The 26,956-nt window shown below is 42.9% G+C and overlaps 1 protein-coding gene across 2 annotated transcripts in view; it reads right to left on the bottom strand.

Moving 5' to 3' along the window:
- The window catches only part of vsx2 (visual system homeobox 2), an 83,424-nt gene that overhangs the window by 10,146 nt on the left and 46,322 nt on the right, over positions 1-26,956 (bottom strand). For both annotated transcript variants that reach the window (XM_072568205.1, XM_072568206.1), the window contains exon 4: positions 3,992-4,172. In XM_072568205.1, coding sequence (XP_072424306.1) covers positions 3,992-4,172 — 181 coding nt within the window. The remainder of the gene's footprint in view (positions 1-3,991; positions 4,173-26,956) is intronic.

The raw sequence follows: 26,956 nt of genomic DNA, 5'->3' as shown, positions 1-26,956 counted from the left end.
TTTTGTTTTACACAGGGGGTTGTTTGTGTGGAATGAACTTCCAGAGGAAGTGGTGGATGCAGCACAGTTACATTTAAAAGACATTTAGAGAAATACATGAATAAGAAAGGTTTGAAGGGATATGGGCCAAGCGCAGGCAGGTGGGACTAGATTAGTTTGGGATTATGGTCAGCATGGACTGGTTGGACCGAAGGGTCTGTTTCTGTGCTGTATGACTCTATGACTATGACTTTATGAGTAGTTCCTGGTCCCTCTGTCCCAATCAGATTCACACAACCCCACCTTAAAACATTATGAGAGGATGGGTTGGAGGGTGATGGAAATGAATGGAGAGGACAGGGCAAGGGGAACAGTTTGGGAGCTCCTGATGAGGGACTGCACTTGTCATATCAGACCCTTGAGGATGGCACTTTCCCCCCTTCCAGTCCAGCCCATGGCCTAGTAAAGGATGAGTTGCTGGATGTGTCCCCTTCCCCTGAATTCCTCAGAACTGAGGCTTGGGAGAAATGGTGGTGGTGGGGTCAGAATGCGAGGAGGGGGTCGGAATGTGGCCCTAAAGTAGGCAATGAACGTCTACTTAAAGGCCTACACTGGGGATGAGAGTGATGGGGATGGGGCAGGCAGGAGGTTAATGGGAAGGACGCTCAGGGAATTTTACAGGCGAACCCACTGGTGCAGGACTGTTAAGGAATTTTCCATCAAGCACTGAATCAGTTTGTCCCAATCTGACAGAGTCCATCTAATTAGGACTTGGATTCCATTCCTCACTGGACCTGACAGAGGACTTTGCATTTTATCCATTCAGATTGAATTGAAAACTCATTGGAAGTTCAGTATTTTAAGCAATTCTCCAGCCCAGTTGATAGAAGGTTATTATTTCTGACATGGAGGGGATGTTATCCCTTGTGGAGGAGCCTTTAACAAGGCAGCAAATCTTTAATGACATTTTTATACTGAGAGGAGAAGAATATTTTACCCCTCAAAGGGACACGAATCGGAACTCTGTTCTATACAGAGTAGTGGAGGCTGGGTTATTAAATATGTTCAGATAGAATCAGGACATCATTTGCTTGGTAAGAGAGTCAACAGTTAGAGGAGGGGCAGACAGTAAAGTGAACTGCACAGACACAATTCAGATCAGGCATGACCTTATTGAATGGCTGAACACAGTTGAGGGACCAAATAGTCTACTCCTGCTATGAATTTTCTAACTGTTGTGTTCCCAACCTGAGATGTTTGACTTCAGTAGAGCTAAGAACGTGATAGTAGAAAGTGTTATTTACCTCCATGCGATAGTGTACTGGTGTTCACCAGTGAGAGAGGAAGGACATTATATATTCTCCTTTCTGGCAAACTGCCCGGGGCTAGTAGAGCATGGTTGGTTACAGAATAATACATTCTCAACCTTAATTCCACTTTACAGCACAAAACGAGGCCATTCAGACCCTGCTTTCTGTACAGCAATCCAGTCAGCTTCAGTCCACTGATCCATCCTCAGAGCCCTGCAAGTTCAATTCCCTCAGGTCTCCAATTTCCATTTGAAATTATTAATGAGCTCTACCTCGGAACAGTTAACCTTGTGCCTTGTGTCTCTTACAGTGAAAAAGCCAGGTACCGAGGACAATGCAATTCTACATCCTGTGTCCATACAGAATTCTCAAAATAAGTTGAACACTGAATTCTTTCAGAATCTTGAACTGGATTCAGAAGTGCTTGAGGCCAAAATATATAACCTTCTGTTACCCAGAGAATGGTCGTTGCAAAAACATGAGAGTCATTTTCACATTCAAAGCAAAAGTAGACATCAACTGGATGTAGATTTGCTCGCTGAACTGGAAGGTTCATTTTCAGACGTTTAGTCACCCTACTAGGTAACATCTTCAGTAGGCCCCCGGGCGAAGCACTGCTGATAATTCCTACTTTCTATTTATATGTCTGCGTTTCTTTGGGTTGGTGATGTCATTTCCTGTGGTGATGCCATTTCCGGTTCCTTTTACTCAGGGGTGGTAGATGGGGTCTAACTCGATGTGTTTACCCCAACCAGAACTCTATCAACAAACACATCGAGTTAGACCCCATCTACCACCCCTGAGTAAAAGAACAGGAAATGACTTCACTACATGAAATGACATCACCACAGGAAATGACATCACCAACCCAAAGAAACCCAAACATATAAATAGCAGGAATTATCAGCAGTGCTTCGCCCAGAGAACCACCGAAGATGTTACCTAGTAAGGTGACTAAATGTCTGGAAATGAACCTTCTAGCTCAGTGAGCAGCCTACATCCAGAACCTCAACATGAGCTACAAATCTTCTCAAAACTTGCATAGACATCAACATCATGCTCTGTTCTGTAAATATCGGGCTGTATGCAGAGTTATAATAAAATAAGGAGAAACAGTTTCTAGAATCAGGAGGGTCAGTAACCAAAAGACAGTGTTTCATTCATGGGTTATGAGCATTGCCCATCTCCAATTGCTCACAATTGAACTATGGCCATCCTTGGGTGTAAGGATATCCACAATGTTGTTCCAGAATTTTGACCCAGTGACACTGAAGGAACAGTGATATACCTCCAAGAGAGGATGGTGAGGGGTTTGGAAGGGAACTTGCAGGTGATGGTGTTACCAATTTTCTGCCACCCTAGTCCTTCTAGATGGTAAAGATCGCAGGTTTGGAAGGTGCTATTGGAGGGGCCTTAGTGAATTTCTGAAGTGTATCTTGTACATAGTACACCCTACTGCCACTGTAACTTGGTGATAAAGAGAATGAATCTTGATGTTGGTGGAGGGATGCCAATCAAGTCAGCTGCTTGGTCCTGGATAGTGTCAAGCTTTCTTGAGTGTTGTTGGAGCTACACTCATCCAAGCAAGTGGGGGTATTCCATCACACTCTTGACTGCTGCATTCGAGATGGTGGATAGGCTTTGGGGAGTCAGGAAGTGAGCTGGCTGCCCCACAGAATTTCTAGCCTCTGCCCTGTTCTTGGTGTATTTATATGGCTGGTGTTGTTTAAGTTGCTGGTCAATGGTAACCCCCAGAATGTTGATGGCCTCAACGTTAATGCTATTGAACATCAAGGAGGGATGTTTAGATTCTCTCTTGTTGGAGCTGGCCATTTGTTATTTGTTACTTGTCAGCCAAGCCAGATCTTGTGCGTGGACACAAGCTGCTTCAGTATCTGAGGGGGTACAGATGGTGCTGAACACTGTGCAATTACCAGATGCAAGGAATGTGGAACGTGCTACCAAGGAAAGTGGTTGAAGTCAAAACATTGAATGTTTTCAAAGAGCTAGATATAGTTCTTAGGGCTAACAAGATCAAAGGGTATGCGCACTGAGTTGGATAACTAGCCATGATCATATTGAACAATGCAGCAGGTTCAAAGGGCTGAATGGCCTACTCCTGCTCCTATTTTACTGGTTCTGTGAGACGCCATTGTCTAAGCGACTGAAGACTTAGCACATTATCCTGGGGAACCCCTGCAGAGGTGTCCTAGAGCTGAGATAACTGACCTCCAACAATCACAACCATCTCCCTACATGCCAGGTATGACTAACCAGAGGAGAGCTTCCTCCAAATCCCCCAACCCTCACTTCCTGGCTTGCTGGGGGTCACAGATGTCACATTCAGCCACTTTGATGTCGAATAATAATTGGGAAAAGAATCAGAGGGGGAGAGACTTTAGTACACAATGAGTTAGGAAGATCTGAGAGTCACTGCCTGAAACGAAGGTGGAAGCAAATTTAATAGTGACCTCCAAAAGGGAATTGAAGAGGGAAGAGCGGGGGAGACAGACTGACAGGACAGCTGTTTCCAAGAGCTAGCACAGAAGTAATGGGCTAAATGGTCTCTTTTTGCATTATCTGCTGTAGCCAAATCCACCAGTCAACACATGAAGCCCAGTCCCCCCAACATATGGAATTTTTTTTAACTCTCTAGTTCTGTACTGGCATTGTTGCTGTGATGCAGGCAAGTAAATAATTACCAAGAAGCCACGGAGCGCAGGATTCCATGATGCCATCCTTTGCGGACTTCAGGATGGATTCCGGCAGTGGGATGGAGTGCCGCACCATCGCACCATACAGCCCGTACTCGGCCATGACACTACTGCGGCCCCAGCATTTCTCCCGCTTTCTCCACTTGGCTCTGCGGTTCTGGAACCAGACCTGTAGGAGGGGGTGGGGGAGGGAGAGCAGTGAGAGACGGGGTTAAACAGTAACGTCAGCCAGCCATAAGCGCAAACTACCTGCCTGAGGCTCACAACAATAGTGTGCAATTATCCAATGCCCTTAACATAGCAAAACAGTCCTTGTTGACTATTTCTTTACAGGCAACATTTTCATTCAGAACCACTGCAGGAGATATTAGGACAGGATCCAAAAGATGCACCAAAGAGAGGCGACTTAAAAAGTGGAGAAACACTTTGATTCAGGCTGGTATGAGATGAGGTGCAAGGCTATTCACTTCAATAGAAACTACAGTAAGGCAGAAGACTTAGAGTGGCGAGAGGTTGGGAGGCAAAGGTTTCCAAAGAGATTTGTTCTTGTTGAAGAATCACTAAAAGTGTGTGACAATGCTGTGGCATTAAGAGGTTATTTTGTCCTTTGTTTATGAGAGGTTTTAAGACAGAGGTTATGAGCTGGCTAGTGAAAACCCATAAAGTAAACAGCTTGGGAAGCTTTGGATTTTTGTAAAAGTTGAAACAATAGAAGCAGCCTGACTGGGTGTGGCCAGCTCTGTTAACAGGATTTCCAGTATTTAGGTTTAGCTTTAAGCAGTTGCTGTTAGAGTCTGAACAGGGCAGAAGCTGCTGAAGCTTTGAAGAAGTAGGAACTATCTTTTTCCTCTCTCAGTTACAGCTAGAAGCCAGGGTTTCTCTCTGCTGCTCGGTTACCTATGAGACAAATCAATTATTCTGAATTTACCTTTTTGCCAAGGGATGTGTTTATGGGAGTTAATATACTAGAACAGTCGATTAGTAGTAATAATTACTATATCTATCATTCTGTTAAGTTTTCCAGTAGAGTTAAGTCATTCTAAGTTCTTCCTCCTTTTGTTGCATTTTAACTGTAGTATTTAAATAAATTGTGTTTTACATAACATCAAGTAGTTTGACCAAGTGAATTGCACCTGGAACACATGTCCTGACATTTACCTTAAGAATAAGAAAAGGTTAGGGTCTAGGCTGCCTTCAAAAAAGATTTTGAGGGAGTCTGGTCTGATCTGGTCTATAACATGTGCACATGTGCAGCAAGCAATTAGAAAAGCAATCAGTAACTTGATCTTCATCACAAGAGGATTTGAGCACAGGAGTGAAGATATCTTGTTGCATTTGTACATAGCTATGGTGAGACCACACCTGGAGTATAGTGAACAGTTGTGGTCTCCTTACCTAAGGAAGAATACACTTGTCATTGAGGAAGCCCCACAGAGCTTCACCAGATTAATCACCTGAGATGGTGGGATTGACGTGAGCAGAAACTGAGGAAACTGGGCCTGTCATCCCTTGGGCTTTGAGGAATGGTGGGGTGGCTAACCTCAGTGAACTTATAGAAAATTCTTATAGGGTGGATGGTGACAAGATGGTTCCCGTGGCTGGTGAGTCTAAAACCAGGGGACGGAATCTCAGACTAAGTGGTAGGCCATTTCAAGCAGAGATCATCAGGACTCTTCTTCACCCAGAGGGTGGTGAATCTTTGGAATTACCGACCCCAAAGGCCTGTGAAGATTCAATGGTTGAGTAGGTTCAAGACAGAAATGGGTAGTTTTCTAAAAACCAAAGACAACAAAGGATGGGAGCGTGGTGCAGGCATGGAGCGCTGAGGTAAATAATCAACTGTGAATTGACATAGAACAAACCTGACTGTCCAAATGGACTACCCTGTTCCTTGTTCCTATCTCGTATGTTGCTAGGTACTAGCATTTTCACTGCATCTCAGGTTATAATTTCATATTTAAATTTAACAATTGACATTGTGTTCATTACAATAACATTCAATACATTCCTGTTCCATATAGCAGCTCCTCAACATACCCAACATTAAGCTAAAGATTCCACATTTATTTGCAAGGAATTCATTATCGCAGTGATTTCCTATTTTCCCAGCTCTTGGTTAGCTAATTATTCCTTTGTTAGTAGATTTAAAAACCTTCACTTTATTTTTTGTGCAGCCTCTCTCCTCCTTCCAATTTCCTTCCCACTTCCTCCCACATGCAATCTTTTTCATTCTCTCTCTAATTCACCTTTGCTACTTCCTTCCCATTCCCCACTCATAGAGTCATAGAAATGTACAACACAGAAACAGACCTTTCAGTCCAACTCATCCATGGCGACCAAATATCCCAACCCAATCTAGTCCAATTTGCCAACACCCGGCCCATATCCCTCCAAACCCTTCCTATTCATATACCCATCCAGATGCCTTTTAAATGTTGCAATCATACTAGCCTCCATCACTTCCTCTGCCAGCTTATTCCATACACATACCACCCTCTGCATGAAAAAGTTGCCCCTTAGGTCTCTTTTATATCTTTCCCCTCTCACCCTAAACCTATGCCCTTTAGTTCTGGACTCCCAGACCCCAGGGAAAAGACTTTGCCTATTTGCCCTATCTATGCCCCTCATAATGTTGTAAACCTCTATAAGGTCACCCCTCAGCTTCCAACGCTCCAGAGAAAACAATCTTACCTATTCAGCCTCTCTCTGTAGCTCAAATCCTCCAACCATGGCAACATCTGAGTAAATCTTTTCAGAATCTGTTCAAGTTTCACAACATCTTTCCAATAGGAAGGAAATCAGAATTGCATGCAATATTCCAAAACTGTCTTAATGAATGTCCTGTACAGCCACAACATGACCTCCCAACTCCTATACTCAATGCTCTGACCAATAAAGGAAAGCGTACCAAATGCTTTCCCCACTATCCTATCTACCTGCGACTCCACTTTCAAGGAGCTATGAACCTGCACTCCAAGGTCTCTTTGTTCAGCAACAATCCCTAGGACCTTACCATTAAGTGTATAAGTCCTGCTAAGATTTGCTTTCCCAAAATGCAGCACCTCGCATTTATCTGAATTAAACTCCATCTACCACTTCTCAGCCCATTGGCCCATCTGATCAAGATCCTGTTGTAATCTGAGATAACTTTCTTTGCTGTCCACTGCACCTCCAACTTTGGTGTCATCTGCAAACTTACTAACTGTACCTCCTACGTTCATATCCAAATCATTTATATAAATGACAAAAAGTTGTGGACCCAGCACTGATCCTTGTGGCACTCCGCTGGTCACCGGCCTCCAGTCTGAAAAACAACCTTCCACCACCACTCCTTGTGGCTTCTTCCCATTCCCCTCTCCTTGCAATTTTGCCATGCCCTCAATCTGCCTTTCCCCTTGCAGCTTTCTGACTACCTTCAGTCTCCCTCTTTTCCACTTGGCAGCCTCCGTACCTCTCTCTTATGGACACCAAACAGCCTGTAACCATACTCTCACTCACACTCTTTCAGCACCAAGGCCAGCAACCCATTCTGTTCAACCCTAGCCTGGCTTCTTCAGCCCTGGCACTGCCAACCCACACCCCTCAGGTGCATTGCCACCTCACTATGTACCATGCTCCTAACGCACATTTGGTGGTGATAAGTTCAACAAGCAGGAGAGTGGGAACCAGTCTGTGAATGACCGTGGAACTCCTTAGAGATCAGTCCGTAAGTTGTATACACCCCTACCGCCATACTTGAAAATTCCCAGGATTTCTGAGGGAAGATTTGCCCTCTGTCTGCATGTGTTTTGATTTGCTACTACATAGCCAACTTGAGGGGATTTGAGCATTTTGTGACTTTGGAACACTGTGATGGTAGCAGAGGTGAAGCCACTGAATATTTTTAATGCAAATGTAGATAAATTCTTGTTAGGCAAAGGATTCAATAGTGGGCAGGGATGGAATAGATGGAACTGTGGAGTTTGACAAATAAGCTGATCATTTATAATGTTAGTGAATAGCCAAGCAGACTTGAAGGGTTGAATGGCTTAATTCTCGAGGAAATGGGCCCCAGCTATTAACACCACATACACTCCCACTCCGCCCCCTTTCCCTATACCTTGCAACCTCCTTCCCTTGCATTCATTCTGCACCCACTTCATAATGTCCCTGAACAAGCAGCCAGTGCTGTATTGCCAACTGAGATTAAATCTGTTCCTGGAAGACCTGAAGCAAACTTTTCTTTAATGTCTCTTTCTTCTCCAGGGATGCACACAGAAGTGACCTAAAGACTGATCTTCACCAAGGCTTCTTCAACAGCATCTTCCAAACCCATGAATACTTTCATCTAGAAGGACAAAGGCAGCAGATACATGGGAACACCGCCCCTGCAAGTTCCCCTCCAAGCAACTCAACACCCTGTCTTGAAAATACATCGCTGTTCCTTCACTGTCAATGGGTCAAAATCCTAGAATCCCCTTTCTAAGTTCAAAGTTTGTGAGAAGATTTGTAGCTCAGGTGCTCGTTGTTGTGGTTCTGTTCGCCGAGCTGGGAATTTGTGTTGCAGACATTTCGTCCCCTGTCTAGGTGACATCCTCAGTGCTTGGGAGCCTCCTGTGAAGCGCTTCTGTGATCTTTCCTCCGGCATTTATAGTGATTTGTATCTGCCGCTTCCGGTTGTACGTTCCAGCTGTCCGCTGCATTGGCCGGTATATTGGGTCCAGGTCGATATGCTTATTGATTGAATCAGTGAATGAGTGCCATGCCTCTAGGAATTGCCTGGCTGTTCTCTGTTTGGCTTGTCCTATAATAGTTGTGTTGTCCCAGTCGAACTCGTGTTGCTTGTCATCTGAGTGTGTGGCTACTAAGGATAGCTGGTCATGTCGTTTCATGGCTAGTTGGTGTTCATGGATGCGGATCATTAGATGTCTTCCTGTTTGTCCTATGTAGTGTTTTGTGCAGTCCTTGCATGGGATTTTGTACACTACGTTGGTTTTGTTCATGCTGGGTATCGGGTCCTTCGTCCTGGTGAGTTGTTGTCTGAGAGTGGCTGTTGGTTTGTGTGCTGTTATGAGTCCTAGTGGTCGCAGTAGTCTGGCTGTCAGTTCAGAAATGCTCTTGATGTATGATAGCTACCATACATCAAGAGCATTTCCGAACTGACAGCCAGAATACTACGACCACTCAGACTCATAACAGCACACAAACCAACAGCCACTCTCAGACAACAACTCACCAGGACGAAGGACCTGATACTCAGCATGAACAAAACCAATGTAGTGTACAAAATCCCATGCAAGGACTGCACAAAATACTACATAGGACAAACAGGAAAACATCTAATGATCCGCATCCATGAACACCAACTAGCCATGAAACGACACGACCAGCTATCCTGGCATCCACACACTCAGATGACAAGCAACATGAGTTCAACTGGGACAACACTACTATTATGGGACAAGCCAAACAGAGAACAGCCAGGGAATTCCTAGAGGCATGGCACTCATCCACAGATTCAATCAATAAGCACATCGACCTGGACCCAATATACGGGCCACTGCAGCGGACAGCTGGAACGTACAACCGGAAGCGGCAGATTCAAACCACTATAAATGCCGGGGGAAACATCACAGGAGGCTCCCAAGCACTGAGGATGTCACCTAGACAGGGGACGAAATGTCTGCAACACAAATTCCCAGCTCCCTTTCTAAGTGCATTGTGGGTCTATGTACAGCACATTGACTGCAGAGCTTCAAGAAAGCTAGGGACAGGCAATAAACAGTAGCCGAGTCAGCAATGTCCATGTGCCACATGTGAATTAAAAAAACAAACTGGTGGAGACTCCAGGCCAAACCTGGATGTTTGGTGATCATATCAGCCGCTCTTGAAGGTAACTTACCTCCAGCTGCTACAGGCTCCTGGTGGTCACAATGGACCGAGAGAACTACTCGAATGAGCTCATGTCAAATTGTCAAATGAAACCAGCACAGTACATGGAATGCCTGAATAAACACAGGCACAGAGTAAACATGGAATGCCTGTCCCTAGTTGCCCTTGAGAAAATGCCTTTCTTGAAGCTCTGCAGTCCATGTGCTGTACATAGACCCACAATGCACTTAGAAAGGGAGCTGGGAATTTGTGTTGCAGACGTTTCATCCCCTGTCTAGGTGACATCCTCAGTGCTTGGGAGCCTCTTGTGATGTTTCCTCCAGCATTTATAGTGATTTGTATCTGTCGCTTCCGGTTGTCAGTTCCAGCTATCCGCTGCAGTGGCCGGTATATTGGGTCCAGGTCGAACATACAAACCTATATATAAGGTTAAAGAAATAGGCCATTCAACCCTTCACGCCTGATCTGCTCTTCAGTAAGCTTATAGCTCATCTGTTTATTTGTCAAATTCCACATGTCCATTTATCAGCCTCATTACCTTTGACTCCATTCCCTAACAAGAATCTATCTCCATCTTAAAAATATTCAGTGACTTAACTTCTGTCAACTTCTAAGACAGCGTTCTAATGTCTAAAAAGGCCCCAAAAGTTTTCCCCTCATCTCTGTCCAGAAAACAATTTCTCCAGTTCCAGACTGACCCATAACAGGAGGCATCCTTTCCATGTCCACCTTGTCAAGACCATTCAGGATCTTGTACAATTTAATTAAATCACTGCTCAAGCCTTATACTCCAGTGAAAAGCAAGCCCAGCCTGTGCAACGTTTCCTCACAAGACAACCCACTCATTCTATGTGACAATCTAGAATGTCTCCTCTGCCAATGCATTTACATCCCTCCTTAAGTACTGACACAAAACTGCACACAATATCAAGGATATGGCTTCACTAATGCCTATATAAATGAAGCATAATATTTTATTTTTATGCTGTCTCCATGCTGTACACCTCTATGACTCCTTGACTCTATGTTCAATTCCTCTCTATTAGCCTTCTTAATCAATTGATATTTTTGAGACTCATTATGAGAACACCTAGGTCCCTCAGCACCTCAGAGGACTGCAGTTGTTCTCTGTTCAAATAACACTTCTCTTTTCTTCCTGCCAAAATAAACAACTTCATATTTTTTCCAGATTATATTCTATCTGCCAGATATTTCTCCCTTCAGTCGACATACACCTACATCCTGGTTAGGTCATTGTCACCTCATCAAAGTCATTGATATAAATTGGAAAAAGTACAGGGCCCAACACGGTTTCCTGCAAGATTCTACTTGTGACATCCTGTCAATCTAAAAAAGACCAATTCATGCATACTTTGTTTTTCTACCAGTCAGCCAATCTTCTATCCATGCCAGTTTGTTACACCCAATACCACAAACTCCTATTTTGCTCGATTACCTTTCATGTAGAATCTTGCCAAATCTCTTTTGGAAATCCAAGAATTGTACATCGACGAGTTCCCTGTTATCCAAAGCGCACATTACTCCTTCAAAGGATTCTAGCGGATTTGGAAATTGTGTTTAAGCATTTCACAAAGCCATGGTGACTCTTCCCAATTGCCTCAAGTTTATCTAAGGGCTTGGTTATAACCTCCTTAATAACCAATTCTCCCGCTGCTACAGGTTCCTGGTGGTCAAACATGAAGCTAACTGCCTTTTAGTTTTCTGTTTTCTGTCACCTTCCCTTCTTGAATTACTATTTTCCAGTCAGATAGAATCTAACAAATTTTGGAAAGTTAACACCAACATTAGCCCCTTCATTTCAGAGCCTAGGATGAAGTTCATCAGGACCCGGAAACTATTGAGGACCTTCAGCTCCATCAGTTCGCTTGGTATTGCTTCCCTAATGATATAATTTTACTCAGCTCTTTCCTCTAATTCCTAGTAGAGTCATTGTGTCATACAGATGTACAGCATGGAAACAGACCCTTCGGTTCAACCTGTCCATGCCGACCAGATATCCCAACCCAGCCTCGTCCCACCTGCCAGCACCCGGCCCATATCCCTCCAAACCCTTCCTATTCATATACCCCTCCAAATGCCTCTTAAATGTTGCAATTGTACCAGCCTCCACCACATCCTCTGGCAGCTCATTCCATACACGTACCACCCTCTGCGTGAAAATCATTTTCCCCCAAACATTTTCTTAAAGTTCTAGTCCAGTGACATCATCATTATACCACTGTCTCCCCAACTGCAATTGTCAAATACATTTTGATGGGGAGATCAAGATGGAAATTAAAATGGTATTGTTGGAATAGACTGATTAGGGATAGTCAACATGGCTTTGTGCATGGGAAATCATGTCTCACAAACTTGATTGAGTTTTTTGAAGAAGTAACAAAGAAGATTGATGAGGGCAGAGCAGTAGATATGATCTATATGGACTTCAGTAAGGCATTCGACAAGGTTCCCCATGGGAGACTGATTAGCAAGGTTAGCTCTCATGGAATACAGGGAGAACTGGCCATTTGGATATAGAACTGGCGCAAAGGAAGAAGGCAGAGGGTGGTCGCCCCTTAGGTCCCTTTTCTATCTTTCCCCTCTCACCCTAAACCTATGCCCTCTAGTTCTGGACTCCCCAACCCCAGGGAAAAGACTTTGTCTATTTATCCTATCCATGACCCTCATAATTTTGTAAACCTCTATAAGGTCACCCCTCAGCCTCCAATGCTCCAGGGAAAATAGCCCCAGCCTGTTCAGTCTCTCCCTGTAGCTCAAATCCTCCAACACTGGCAATATTCTTGTAAATCTTTTCTGAACCCTTTCAAGTTTCACAACATCTTTCCGATAGGAAGGAGACTAGAATTGCACGCAATATTCCAACAGTGGCCTAACCAATGTCCTGTACAGCTGCAACACGACCTCCCAACACATATACTCAATACTCTGACCAATAAAGGAAAGCATACCAAATGCTGCCTTCACTATCCTATCTACCTGTGACTCCACTTTCAAGGAGCTATGAACCTGCACTCCAAGGTCTCTTTGTTCAGCAACAATCCCTAGGACCTTACCATTAAGTGTATAAGTCCTGCTAAGATTTGCTTTCCCAAAATGCAGCACCTCGCATTTATTTGAATTAAACTCCATCTACCACTTCTCAGCCCATTGGCCCATCTGGTCCAGATCCTGTTGTAATCTGAGGTAACCCTCTTCGCTGTCCACTACACCTCCAATTTTGGTGTCATCTGCAAACTTACTGACAAAAAGTAGAGGGCCCAGCATCGATCCTTGTGGCACTCCACTGGTCACAGGCCTCCAGTCTGAAAAACAACCTTTCACCACCACCCTCTGCCTTCTACCTTTGAGCCAGTTCTGTATCCAAATGGCTAGTTCTCCCTGTATTCCATGAGATCTAACCTTGCTAACCAATCTCCCATGGGGAACCTTGTCGAATGCCTTACTGAAGTCCATATAGATCACATCTACTGCTCTGCCCTCAACAATCTTCTTTGTTACTTCTTCAAAAAACTCAATCAAGTTTGTGAGACATGATTTCCCATGCACAAAGCCATGTTGACAATCCCTAATCGGTCTATTCCAACAATACTATTTTAATTTCCATCTTGATCTCCCCATCAAAATGTATTTGACGATTGCAATTGGGGAGACAAAACAAAGCCAAGAAAAGGTATAGTAAAAAGAAGGAAAAATTTAAAGAAATGCAAGTGCTATATAAAACTAAGAGACAGTACTTAGCAAGAACCCTAATGGGGGCCCCAGTTAGGAGTGAATGTACCCTGAGTAAGGAAGAGTTAGAAGATTATTTTAAAAAGAGATTAACAAATTTGAATGATAAAGGCGAGGGATCCTTAGGTGATATTCTGACTGGTCCTGTGACGGTGGAAGACGTGGATCTAGGCGTAAAGGCGATGGACATGAAAACCGCTTCAGGGCCGGATAGGGTAATGCTGAGGGAAATAGTCAAGATATTTAATAAAGATAATTCATTACTTCCTAGACTATATACCATTTGGATAAAAACTGGTAAAATACCAGATCAGTTAAAAATAAGAAGAACGGTATTGATTCCTAAAGTGAGCAAAGAAGAAGAAGAGTTAAAGGAAATAAATAATTGGAGGCCAATTACTATAGGGTCAATTATGCTCAGGTGGAGACAGTGGTATAATGATGATATCACTGGCCTAGGAGTTCAAGAAAATGTTTAGGGGGAAATGGTTTCAAGACTCAAAATGGCAGATTGTGAAATTTGAATTCAGTTAAAATTCTGGAATTAAAAAGCTAGCATAATAGCAACCATGTAATCATTAGTGATCATTGCCAAAAATCATACCTAGTTCACGAAATGTTCTGTGGGGAAAGGAAATCTGTCATCCTAACCTAGTTTGGCCTACATGTGACTCCAGACCTACAGCACTGTGGTTGACTCCCTACTGCCCTCTGGAATTAAAAAAGGGTAATAAATACTCACCTAGCCAGTGACCACCCATAACCCATGAATGAATTAAAGAAATATTCAGCAAGTTCATTGTCCAAACATGATTGGATTAATCCCAGGAATGATCTACCCAGTTAGCACAAGGTTGAATCTCAGCTGGCAGGATGAGAAGCCAGGGATGAGGTCACAGGGTCAGGGACTTGTACTTTCAACAGCAAAATCGATAAGAACTACAGCTTTTCTGCCAGATGTATTAGTTTTATTTTCCGAGCACTGCAGCTATAATCTACTGCATATACTCACAGTTCGGAGAAGCGAAATAATATAATCAAATGGGTGCCAAATTGTCCTAACCTACGATAACACCATCAAAACAGTTAATGAATCTTAACAGGATGTTGAGATTGAACTGAATTTGCACTTTGAATTTTGTGCCAATCATAATTCATAACTTTGAGCCAAGTGTTGCTCAAAATGCAAGACATAGCTGAAAGGAGAATTGCCCTATTTATCATCTTCGCCCACTTTGACACTTTATAAAATTAAATAGAACCATATTTATAAAGCATATCATATTTAAACAGGCCCATTGTACTGAAGTAGCCCACTGTATCTAAATAGCATACAATCAATTCAAATATCTTAGTTGCTGGTCAATATAGCTTTTTGAGCAAATGAGGATTTAGATTAACAGTAAATGTAATATTTTATGAATAGCAGAATACAAACTTCTGCAAGCACTTCTTGCCATTCTGAGAGTCATTACAGCAAAGAAAGAGGTCATTTGGCTCATGCAGAACAATCCAGTCAGCTCCATTTCCCCCTCTCTATTCCCCCTGTAGTTTATTTCCCTCAAAGACTCAAGTTCCTTTTGAAATCATTGCTCAGCTCCACTGAGAACGCCTGCATGGATAGCATTTAGAAACAAGACCTCCTTACATTCTTCCTTCTATCTCTTGCAATCTTACACCAGTTTCCCTGCACCATGAGCTGATGGGAACACAGTTTTCCCTTCCCTATCTTACCTAAACCTGTCAGAAGCTTTCGTGTCTCCATTCAACCTCTCCTCAAGCTCCTTTGCTTGAAGAGAAATCTCAGTTTCTCCAAACTAATGCTGTAGATAAACTCCCCCATCTCTGGGACCATTCTGGTTAAAAAAAACATTGCATACTATCCAAGATCAACACATACTTTGTGTGGTGTGGTAACTCGACAGAAGTGGACCACAACATTTTATTTTTGGATTAACCAGACCTGTATAAAGGTTTAGCATAAATTTGCTGCTTTTCTACTCATTTTTAAAGATTAATTCACAGGATGTGGACATCACTGACTAGGCCAGCATTTATTGTCCATCCCTAATTGGCCAGAAGGTGGTTAAGAGTCAACCACATTGCTGTGGGTATGGAGTCACATGTAAGCCAGACCAGTAAGGATGGCAGTTTCCTTCCCTAAAGGACATTAGTGCATCAGATGGGGTTTTCTGACAATCAGCAATGGATTCATGGTCATCATTAAACCCCCAATTCTTCCTTGTTATTGAATTCAACTTCTAACAGCTGCTATGGCAGGATTTGATCCTAAGACATTACCTGGGTCTCTGGATTGATAGTCTAGCAACAATATGACCAGTCCATTACCTAGCATCTTTATTTATGAAGCCCAAAAGCCTCTCTACTTTGCTAACTGCTCCCAGGTCCCTCTATCCAGAGACATTCTTGAACTGTGCCATTAAGACTACATTGTCTCTATCACCTCTGCCATTATACGTCCCCTTGTTATATATTCTCTGCATTAAGTTCCATTCACTGCTTGTCTGCCCATACGGCTAGCCTTGCTTCATTCTGTTGCAGTCAACTGGTGTCACCCTCACTACATTGATACCATTGGCAAACTTGTTCTCTGCATTCCAATATCCAAGACATCTATACATGTAGAAACGTCATTTGTCCTAGCATGGACCTAATTCTAACACCTATCATCACACTTTATCCATTTCATCAGTAGAAGCAGAAAAGGATTTCCTCACTCACCATGAACCAAATTATTTTAATACCAATTAAAGCCTTGTGCTGGGTATTATAGGCAAAATTATATTGTACTGTGGCAGCTTTAAACTGGATTTGCATTGCAACCTCAGGACATTCCAGTAGACTTTACAACCTTAAAAAAGGTAGTGTCAGTATTGCTGTGATATAGGGCAAGCACCAGAGATTTCTGCACACAGTATGCTGCTACATTCAATAAACTCTTGGATTCGGGTGCAGGATTTCAGCCAAGGCACCAGTCAAACTTTGCCAGCTCAGCTTCTTGAAAAAATAGTGCTATAGCACCCAACTGGAAAAGCAGACAGCACCTCAGTTTAACTTCTCATCCAGAAGGTGGCACCTTTGATAGTGCAGCACTCCCTCAGTACTGCACGTGGACTGCCATTGGATCTTACTCTCAATGATCTGGCGTGGAAATTAAACCTTCCAGCTCAGAGTTCGCGGCGGTTTTTAACAGAGTATGTTTAATGAAATATAGACATCACACCATTTGCTGCCTGTCCTTAATTGACCTTGAACTGCATGACTTGCTAGGGCCATTTCAGAGGGGATCAAGAGTTATTGTTCATTGCTGTGGGTCTGGAGTCATGTATAGGCCAGATCGGGTAAGTACGGCAGATTTAATTCTCTAAAGGAGATGAGTGAACCAAATGGTTTGTTTTTAAAACAGCAATAATTGAGACTTGCTTTCAATTCCGACTGACATGAAACTCGATGGGCCAAATGGCCTGTGCCCACACTACAGGGATTGTACGATGGGCTGGGGTAAGGAATTCTATTAGGCTCCAATTTTAAAAAGAAAACACCATAATTAAGTTTTTAAACAGGCGAAATTAATTTTAATAAAATCTATCCCCCGAGGTAGTTTTAACAGGAGATCAAGATGAAGCTGTCTAATCTGCTGTTGTTAAAGTGCCAGAGATTCTGCTCCTGCCAGAGACACCTCCACCCGTGGCATCTTCCTCTGATATTCCGGTTAAATGCCTGCCAATGAAGTGCTGTCTGGTTAAGCTGTTGTTGCTGATGATGCGGGAGAAGGTGGACGGGAGGCGGTTGGCGGGGGGAGGATAAAAAAAATTGTCAAAATCATTCAAGGGTCTTTTGTAATTCATGACGGCTCCTCTCCCCATCAAAGACAGCCGCTGATGAAAAATCGCTTCAGTTGCAAAAGAGGCAGGCAAGTGGCGACCCAGGGGGCAGCCAGGATCTGATTGAAAAATAAGTTAATTTCTGCATCAATCGATGGGACAGCTTAGCGACAGCCGCTCAAATATCACGGGAAATTAAACTAGCCTGACTCGAGGGAGAGGATGCATTGACCCGTCCTAATTACAGCCATGTAGTTATCATTTTCATCTTAACTGATCCCACCTCGCAGCCTCCCGGGGGAGAGCTACATCTTCTGATTTAACTAATTAAAATGGGAAAATTGGGTGTTAATTTTGTGGTGGAAATTTTCAGAATTACCCTGTAATGGAAATGAAATTAAATCGCTGGCAGATTGATGGCATGGGTCAGGACATAATCTTCTCTTCCTGATTGCCTGATTAAGGCTGTTATCATTTTAGAAATCATCTCATGTGCTCAACTCCTTGATATGTTGGATGTGGAATCGTTTGGTATAATTTATTGCATCTCTCTCTCTCTCTCTCTCTCTCCTTTTCCTCTTGCTTGTATTTTAATCAGATATGCCGCTGAGCTTGGGGAAGGGAGATATTGACACCTGTTTATTGAGGGTCATCTGGAGGTTCTCCTTCACGTAGTGGTTCTGAGACCGCTGTGAGAGCATTACCTTCCTCAGGTCAAACACAGCAGGCTGAAGGGATCATTATCACTCAGTATCTCACACTAGCAATATTTTGACTTTTCACTATCAAAGCTTTGTGTGGAGAGGTTGAGTACATTGGACCTGTCCTCGTTACATGAGAAGTGACCTTATTGAAACATTGAAGGTTCCAAGAGGCCTTGCTAAGTTAAATACAGTAAGTGCAATGTTTCACCTTGTGGCAGTGTTGAGGACCAGAGAGGATGATGTCTGAATAAGGGGTCACATGTTTAAGATGGAGATGAGGAATTATTTTTATTTTTGGGTCATGAATCAGTGGAGTTCTTTCACGCAGAGGGCTGTGGAGGCTGGATTTTTAAGTATTCTTAAGGCTATTATCGACAATTTTTTATTCAGCAAGGGATTCAAGGGTTATGGGGAAAAGGCAGGAAAGTGGAGTTAAGGATTGTCAAATCTGCCATGATCCCATGGAATGAATGATCAGACTCAATGGGCTGAATGACCAACTTCTAATCTTACATCTTATAGTCTCATAGAGTACAACATGGAAACAGACCCTTCGGTCCAACTAGTCCATGCCAACCAGATATCCCAACCCAATCTAGTCCCATTTGCCAGCACTTGGCCCATATCCCTCTAAACCCTTCCTGTTCACATACCCATCCAGGTGCCTTTTAAATGTTGCAATTGTACCAGCCTCCACCACTTCCTCTGGCAGCTCATTCCATACAAGCACCACCCTCTGTGTGGAAAAGTTGCACCTTACGTGTCTTTTATATCTTTCCCCTTTCACCCTAAACCTATGCCCTCTAGTTCTGGACTCCCTCACCCCAGGGAAAAGACCTTGTATATTTATCCTATCCATGCCCCTCATAATTTTGTAAACCTCTATAAGGTCACCCCTCAGCCTCCAATACTCCAGGGTAAACAGCCCCAACCTGTTCAGCCTCTCCCTATAGCTCAAATCCTCTAACCCTGGCAACATCCTTGTAAATCTTTTCTGAACCCTTTCAAGTTTCACAACATATCTTCGGATAGGAAGGAGACCAGAATTGCACACAATATTCCAAAAGTGGCCCAATCAATGTCCTGTACAGCTGCAACATGACTTCCAAACTCTTATACTCAATGCTCTGACCAATAAAGAAAAGCATACCAAATGCCCTCTTCACTATTCTACCTACTCACGACTCCACTTTCAAAGAGCTATGAACCTGCACTCCAAGGTCTCTTTGTTCAGCAACACTCCCCAGGACCTTACTATTAAATGTATTAGTCCTGCTAAGATTTGCTTTTCCAAAATATAGTACCTCGCACTTATCTTAAACATAACTAAACATTTTTTCCCAACACCAAATCACTCATGATATATTTTTCATCTATTATCCACCCCCATGAATTTGTCTGTGTTTTCCACTCCTCAGCCCATTGGCCCATCTGATCAAGATCCTGTTGTACTCTGAGGTAACCTTCTTCACTGTCCACTACACCTCCAATTTTGGTGTCATTTGCAAACTATGCCTCCTATGTTCACATCCAAATCATTTATGTAAATGTTGAAAAGCAATGGACTCAGCACTGATCCTTATGGCACTCCACTGGTCACAGGCCTCCATCTGTCTGAAAAACAACCCTCCACCATCACTCTCTGTCTCCTACCTTTGAGCTGGTTCTGTATCCAGACGGTTAGTTCTCCCTGTATTCCATGCGAGCTAACCCTGCCAACTAATCTTCCATGTGGAACGTCGTTGAACACCTTACTGGAGTCCATATAGATCATGTCCATCTCTCAGCCCTCATCAATCCGCTTCATTACTTCTTCCAAAATTGTGTGGGTAAGGGTTATCCATTTTGGTAGGCAGAACAGAGGTGAACAGCATTTCTTAAATGTTGAGAGATTGGAAAGCCTTGATGTGCAAAGGAACCTAGGTATCCGTGTTCATTAGTCACGGCCTGCTACCATGGTGATGCAGCAAGCAATTCGGAAGGAAAGTCCTATGAAAGTATTGATTTGAGTACATGAGCAAAGCCTTGCTTCAATTGCACAGACTACTGGCTAACCTATACCTGTGGTAATGTTTGCAGTCCTGGCCTGTTACCTCAGTGTAGAGAGAGTGCAGCGGATGTTCACCAGATGTTTATGCAGATATGAACTCAGAAACCATTGCCTAAGGCAGTAAAAAGGTCTCTCCATGTATGAGCATTGTCATTTCGCCTGTACAAAAGAAACTTGAAACAACTTTGACAATAAGTTCTCTGGGCACTGTGTGCTCTCTGTGGCTACTAATCAACGTAATTCCACAAATAGACTCTTAGATATCATGGACTTTCAAATCAGCAATGGTTACCTTTCAACTGGGTCTCGGAACTGAAAGAACAACATGGAAACATGTCTTTTAGAAAATCAATTCATAATCTCTTCCTAAAGATGGCAGGCCGAGAAGACAGTGTGCTTCTGTCCAATGTAACAATTGATGTGCAAGTCAGGGGAATTGGCCATGCTATATTGCCCGTAGTGTTGGGTGCATTAGTCAGGGATAAGTATAGGGTCGGGGAATGGGTCTGAGTGGGCTACTTTTCGGAAGGTGGGTGTGGACTTGTTGGATCAAAGGGCCTGTTTCCATACTGTAGGAAATCTAATTCTGGCCTCCAATGTTACTTCGATGTTACTTCTCCAATTGATAGTCCTTTAAGGTGCTCCAATGGCAGTATGTTGTCCACTGGTCACAGAGTGTAAGTCCTTAACACAGATTGCATTGATCTTCAGAACGGAGTGTATTGGCCCTCCAAATTGAGTGTGACTAATTGAGCAGTACAGAATGAGCCATCTCATGCAAAAGCTCTCTGAATAAGTGCCATGACTTGGTGCTATCCTTCCAGCTTTTCCCTGTACATTATTTATATTTAAATAGTCATCAAATTACCCTCTTGAATGCCTCAATTAAACTTGCCTCCACTACACTTCCAGGCAGTGCATTCTAGAGCTGATCCACTTAATGTGTGCAAATGTTTCTTCTCACATCATATTGACTTCTTTTAAAAATCATTTTAAACCTGTGCCTTTTTACTCTTCATCTGTTTATGATTGGGAACGATTTCTCACTGTCTCCTCTTTGTCGAGTCTCACGATTTTGAAAATTTTAATTCAATCACCTTTTAACCTCCTTCTCTCCGAGGTGAACAGTCCTAACTTCTCTGATCCATCCTCAGAAATAAAGTGTCTCATTCCGGGAATCATTCTCATAAACTTCTTCTGCACTGTCCGAAATGGATTCACATCCTTCCAGAAGTTTGACACCCAGAACTATACGCAGTGTTCCATCTAAGATCTAACTATTGTCTTGCATAGGTTTAGCTTAGCCTCCTTTATCTTGTGTTCAAAGTCCCCATTAATGGAAAGAGAAATAGCTTCATCCTCTGTTTGAATGTAAGTAGGAATGCCCTTCTTTAACGATTAATGAAGTGATGGGTTGCACACACTGAATCAGTTTCATACCTTGCTCAGCCACGGACTGAGAACATAGCCAGGAACAGACTATCTAATCAATCACTGTGATGGGTGTGTAAGTGAAAAACTGAGAGACAGGGAGAAGTCAAGTGGAATGGACACAATAGTTCAGAGTTGGAAGTCTAATACCTAAAAATATGAGCATGGTCAAACATAAGTTTGATTCTCTATATACTTTAAACTGAACCACACACTGTAGGTCTAAGCAAGTGGGGAAATTTATACAGTGCATCAAACTAAACAATTACAAACAAAAACAGAAGTTGCTGGAAAGGCTCAGCGTGTACAGCAGCATGTGTGGAGGGAAATCAGAGTTAACCTTTCGGGTCAAGGATCCTTCCTCAAACTAAACAATTACTAATACATCCTCATGCCTGGCCACTGGGAGCACAGATAATTTAGATTGAAAAATTACTTTATTTTATAAAGTGGAGAGGAAAGGTCTCTCTGATTCCTACATTGGAAGTTATTCATCTCACTGGTGTGATTGCGGAGAAGCAGAGTGAGATCAAGAGGCCTAAGGCACTGACTCATCTGGAATTGCTGTCCAAAAGACCATAGACCACAAGAAATAGGAATGGAGTAGGCTGTTCGGCCCCTCGAGCCTGCTGTACTGATCAAGAGGATCATGGCTGATCCAACACTCCTCACATCCACTTTGCAAGAATCTATCTATCTAGTTCAACATCTACAAATTGACAATGAATAAGTTTACTTTCTGGCTTTGGAGTTCAGAATATAATTTTTCATTTTTCTCACCAAAATTGGTCCAAGTGTTTTACTCTCTCCCAGCCCCTCAGAAAATTAAAGAGGATGAAATTTAGGTTTCATGTGAAACTTGTATCTTTGTATTATGACATCCAGAAAGGACTGACTAGATGGACCAGTTGAACCACATCTTGTATTTGTGGGTTTTTTTAATGTGTGGCAGGAATTGGAGAATGCAGTGTGATACATTCTTATTGGAAATGCACATCAATATTCAAATACCACCATTTGATTTTAGTACCTGAGATTTATGTGGATTAAAAGTGGACACCATTGGCCTAAAATGGCTGTAGTGATCACCTGACAAGCCCTAGCAACCAACATGGAAAACATATAATCAGAAACAAAAAAAGTTGTTGGAAAAGCTCAGCATGGCATGCAGCATCCATGAAGATAAATAAGAGTTAACGCTTCAGGTCCAGCGACCCTTCCTCAGAAACATCCTCAGAAGTTGCTCAGACCTGCTGAGCTTTTCCAGCAACTTCTGTTTTTGTTTCTGTTTTACAACATCCTTGGTTGTTATTAAATATAGAGCCAGGTTGCCTCAGAATTATCGTTTTAATCAAGAAGCCTTGAAACTCAGTTTCAAGAAAAGTATTTCTCTTCTTTTGCCCACAATTGTATGATATCTTGAAATATTGAAGATGAAAATATATCAGTAGAGTGTTCAGTTAGAAAAAGACAATGGAGCCAGATTTGGAATATAAAAATGAGCCATATTTCAGCAGCTTGCTTTGAGCACACAAAGAAGCAAAAAGGCAATATGGACTGATAACAGAAAAAGCATGGAAAGCACCTCTCTCTCTCTCTATCACTCTCTCTCTCATTTAAATTGAAGCAGAAATTGAAAGAATTTCATCTTCGACTCATCAGGATGTTTCACAAGAATATAAATTTGATATTTATACTGCATAAAATGAGATTACAGAACGATTGGCAAATGGACACTGGTTGATAGAAGGATTGTCATGGAGAATGCATCTAATAACACTGACAGATAACGGCCAAGCTTTGTTTATTTTTCAACTCAACAAAATAGGTGACAGTCATTCACTGTTCTATTCCTTAGGGCAATCCCTTGACCAATCAAAGTCAACTTGCGTGGTTTAAAATTTAATGATGTGAGTGATGTAGCTGGGGACTAAGTGAGAGTGCACTGAGAGAGCAAGTGTACGGCCCAGCAGTGCAGCTTGATCCAATCCATCAGCTGGGTACCTGGTCCTATTTGCAAAGTTTCACTGCTGAAGCTTTTCAATACTAGCTGCCACAATGCAGCCCATAATGTTAGTCTGTGCTTCCTGAGATTCTTACACTGCTATTGGGGAGTGAGGTGCCATGATGGTCATGAGGGATTGGCAAATGTCAGATGCCAATGTCTGTCAGCAAGGATGTGTGCGGTGGGTACCTGAGGATCATGTCCTGAGATGCGGTTCGATCATATACAACATGGAGGTCACTGGGAGCAAGCAGTGAGCTGAACCTACCAGGTGCCTGCTCTCGTTAGCACAGTGTGTTTTCCTGAGATCTGACGTTTTGGTGGGTTTAGTAGGACAGACCACAGAATATTAATTAGGCCATAAATAAGGCAGGCAATCATTCCCAGACAGAGAAACCTATAAAAAGTGTAAAAGGTGGAGCCAACATTAAGATAGGCTTCACTAGATTTCACATTTGATTCTGCCATGTCACTTGGACCCCTACGAGGTTCCACCCGATGTGTTAATGGTTCAATTCAGCTCTTGCCTCCAACATTGGATGCAACTTTAGTGAATGAGGGGTATGCTTCCATTTCAAATAGATTGGAAATGCTGTCCACATCAACTTCCTCAATCCAGGTTCTGCTAACTCAGTCCGTCTCCGCACACCTGGAGTGGAGTGTACCAAGTAATGGAATGGATAAATCCCTTCACAAAACATAAACTAAAGGAATGAGTAACCAATTATAACATGCAGGCTGGGCTAAAGTTAGCAATTGGGAAACAATAGCTGTATTGGAGCATCCAACCTCTCAAAGTGACTACTGAGGGAACTGTGTTGCCCCTTCCACTTTCTATAGTTTTGATGAATTGCTATTCATTTTTATGAATCTTCTATACAAAAAAATCTTTGCTCGTTGTAGGGACTCAGTTCTTGATAGCAAGAGAAGGATCTGTAATTATATGGCACGTTTCACATTAAAGGTAAGAGGTGAGTTAACATAGTCTTATATTGCTCTCCCATTACAACTGGTAGGCAGCTTATCCTGAGGTCCACCATGCCTTAGGCCAGACTGAGAAGACAGGACCTTCATGGTAACTCCAGCTGGTGTAGGAATTGAACTTGCACTGTTGGTATCACGCTGCACTACAAGCCACCTGCCAAGCCAATGGGCCTAAGCCAACCTTTCAGGATTTCCAAAGCCTTTTATAGCCAGGAAATATATTTTTTGAAGGGTACAATACAATATTTTGTGAGAAAGGCAGCAACCAATTTGCACACAGCAAGCTCATTCAAACCGCTCTGAAATAACCTCTCAATCAGCTGCTTCAGATGTTGTTCAAAACACCAGGGAAACATACCCTGAGATTCTTTGAAATTGAGCAATGAAGGGATATGGACCAAATAATGGCAAATGGGATTAGGTTAATTCAGGATATCTGGTTGGCGTGGATGAATTAGTCCAAGCGGTCAGTTTGCATGCTATACAACTCTATCACTCCGTGACTCACTTGAAGGGACAAACAGGACCTCGGTTTAATGTTTCTACTCAATTCTCTGAAGTGGAACTTAATCTCACAACCTTGTGACTCAGAAGTGACAGCACTACTTACTCGGGGAAGGTGGTGGTGTATTGGTAATGTTTAGGTCAGAGTGGTGCTGCAAAAGCACAGCAGGTCAGGCAGCATCCAAGGAGCAGGAAAATCGACGTTTCGGGCAAAAGCCCTGTAATAGGAATAGAGGCAGGGAGCCTCCAGGGTGGAAAGATAAATGGGAGTGGAGGGGTGGGGGGAATGGGGCTAGGGAGAAGGTAGCAAAGAGTACAATGGGTGAATGGGGGGTGGGGATGGAGGTGATAGGTCAGAGGGGAGGGTGGGGGAAGGTAGCAAAGAGTACAATGGGTGAATGGGGGGTGGGGATGGAGGTGATAGGTCAGAGGGGAGGGTGGGGGAAGGTAGCAAAGAGTACAATGGGTGAATGGGGGTGGGGATGGAGGTGAAAGGTCAGCGGGGAGGGTGGGGGAAGGTAACAAAGAGTACAATGGGTGAATGGGGGTGGGGATGGAGGTGATAGGTCAGAGGGGAGGGTGGAGTGGATAGGTGGGAAGTGGGATTGGCAGGTAGGACAAGTCATGGGGACGGTGCTGAGCTGGAAGTTTGGACCTGGGGTAAGCTCTCTCTGGCAAAGTCCCTTAGGATTTGATACATTTCAAACAAGTCACTTCACATTCTTTAAATTCCAATGAATACAAGACTAACCTAGATAAACTTGCCTCATAAGACAATTCCCAACACTCATTCCAGATATGACTCCAGCTCTGAACTGTGAACTGCCTCCAATGCATTTTCATCCTTCATTAAATAGAAACCTGAATATTGTACATACAGTCTCACCCTTGTCTAACTGAGACACAACCTCCCTACTTCTGTATTCAGTTCTCCTCATGATAACTGATAACGTTCTATTAGCTTTCCTAATTACTTGCTGTACCTGAAAACTAACCTTTCAGGATTTCATGCATGAGGACACTCGGACTCCTGTGGATCTCAGAGGAAAATCAATTATACCATCCGAGCCCAAGGACGCGAGGTAGACAAACTCCAGAGACATATCTATTCTCTTGCCTGTGCCACCCCTCTTCCTGTTAACCTGCTTTGCAAAGGTGATGTATTAACAAGATTCAAAAGAAATCTGTACCAGATTAAACATAAAGGCAATGTGAACTGCCATTATGTCTTGGATGGGAAAATAAGGTGATCAGCAAATGCCTCAAAGTCTAAGTACAAAATTACACATCTGTCTGCTAATCACAGACTGCCAGGTGATATAGGTGTAAGGGGAGCATTAAAGATGAGAGAAATCATGATCATTTATTAGCAGTAGATTCAGGAAGTGCACTTACAATTAACCAGTTATATCCAAGAAACTTTACCAACCCGAAACTTCAGCTCAATTGAGAATGGAGCAGGAATGACTTCTGCCATGGCTAGGGTCAGAGGTGGGAATTATAACTCCGAGCATTAGCCAGCGAGTCTTCCTGAAATATGTGTAGGCATCAATGTTGGGTGAAGCACTGAATCAACTTCATTGTGTCCTTTGGTTGAATAGTCTGCAACAGTGTCTGTAGCGAAGGCTTCAGGTGTGTGTCAGCTTTTTACTGCAATAGTGGTATCATGACTGGAACTGTTAATTCAGCATGACCAGCTATCTCCATCAGGGAATTATCTCATCACATTTAAATGATGGTGAGGGTGTTACTCACTCACATTTAAACCCAATTGCATTAATGGCCTGAAATGCCAATTTAGCTTGGTGA

This window comes from Chiloscyllium punctatum, chromosome 4 (assembly GCF_047496795.1).
Source record: "Chiloscyllium punctatum isolate Juve2018m chromosome 4, sChiPun1.3, whole genome shotgun sequence".
NCBI lineage: Eukaryota > Metazoa > Chordata > Chondrichthyes > Orectolobiformes > Hemiscylliidae > Chiloscyllium > Chiloscyllium punctatum.
This window is presented reverse-complemented; position numbering and strand designations above follow the sequence as displayed.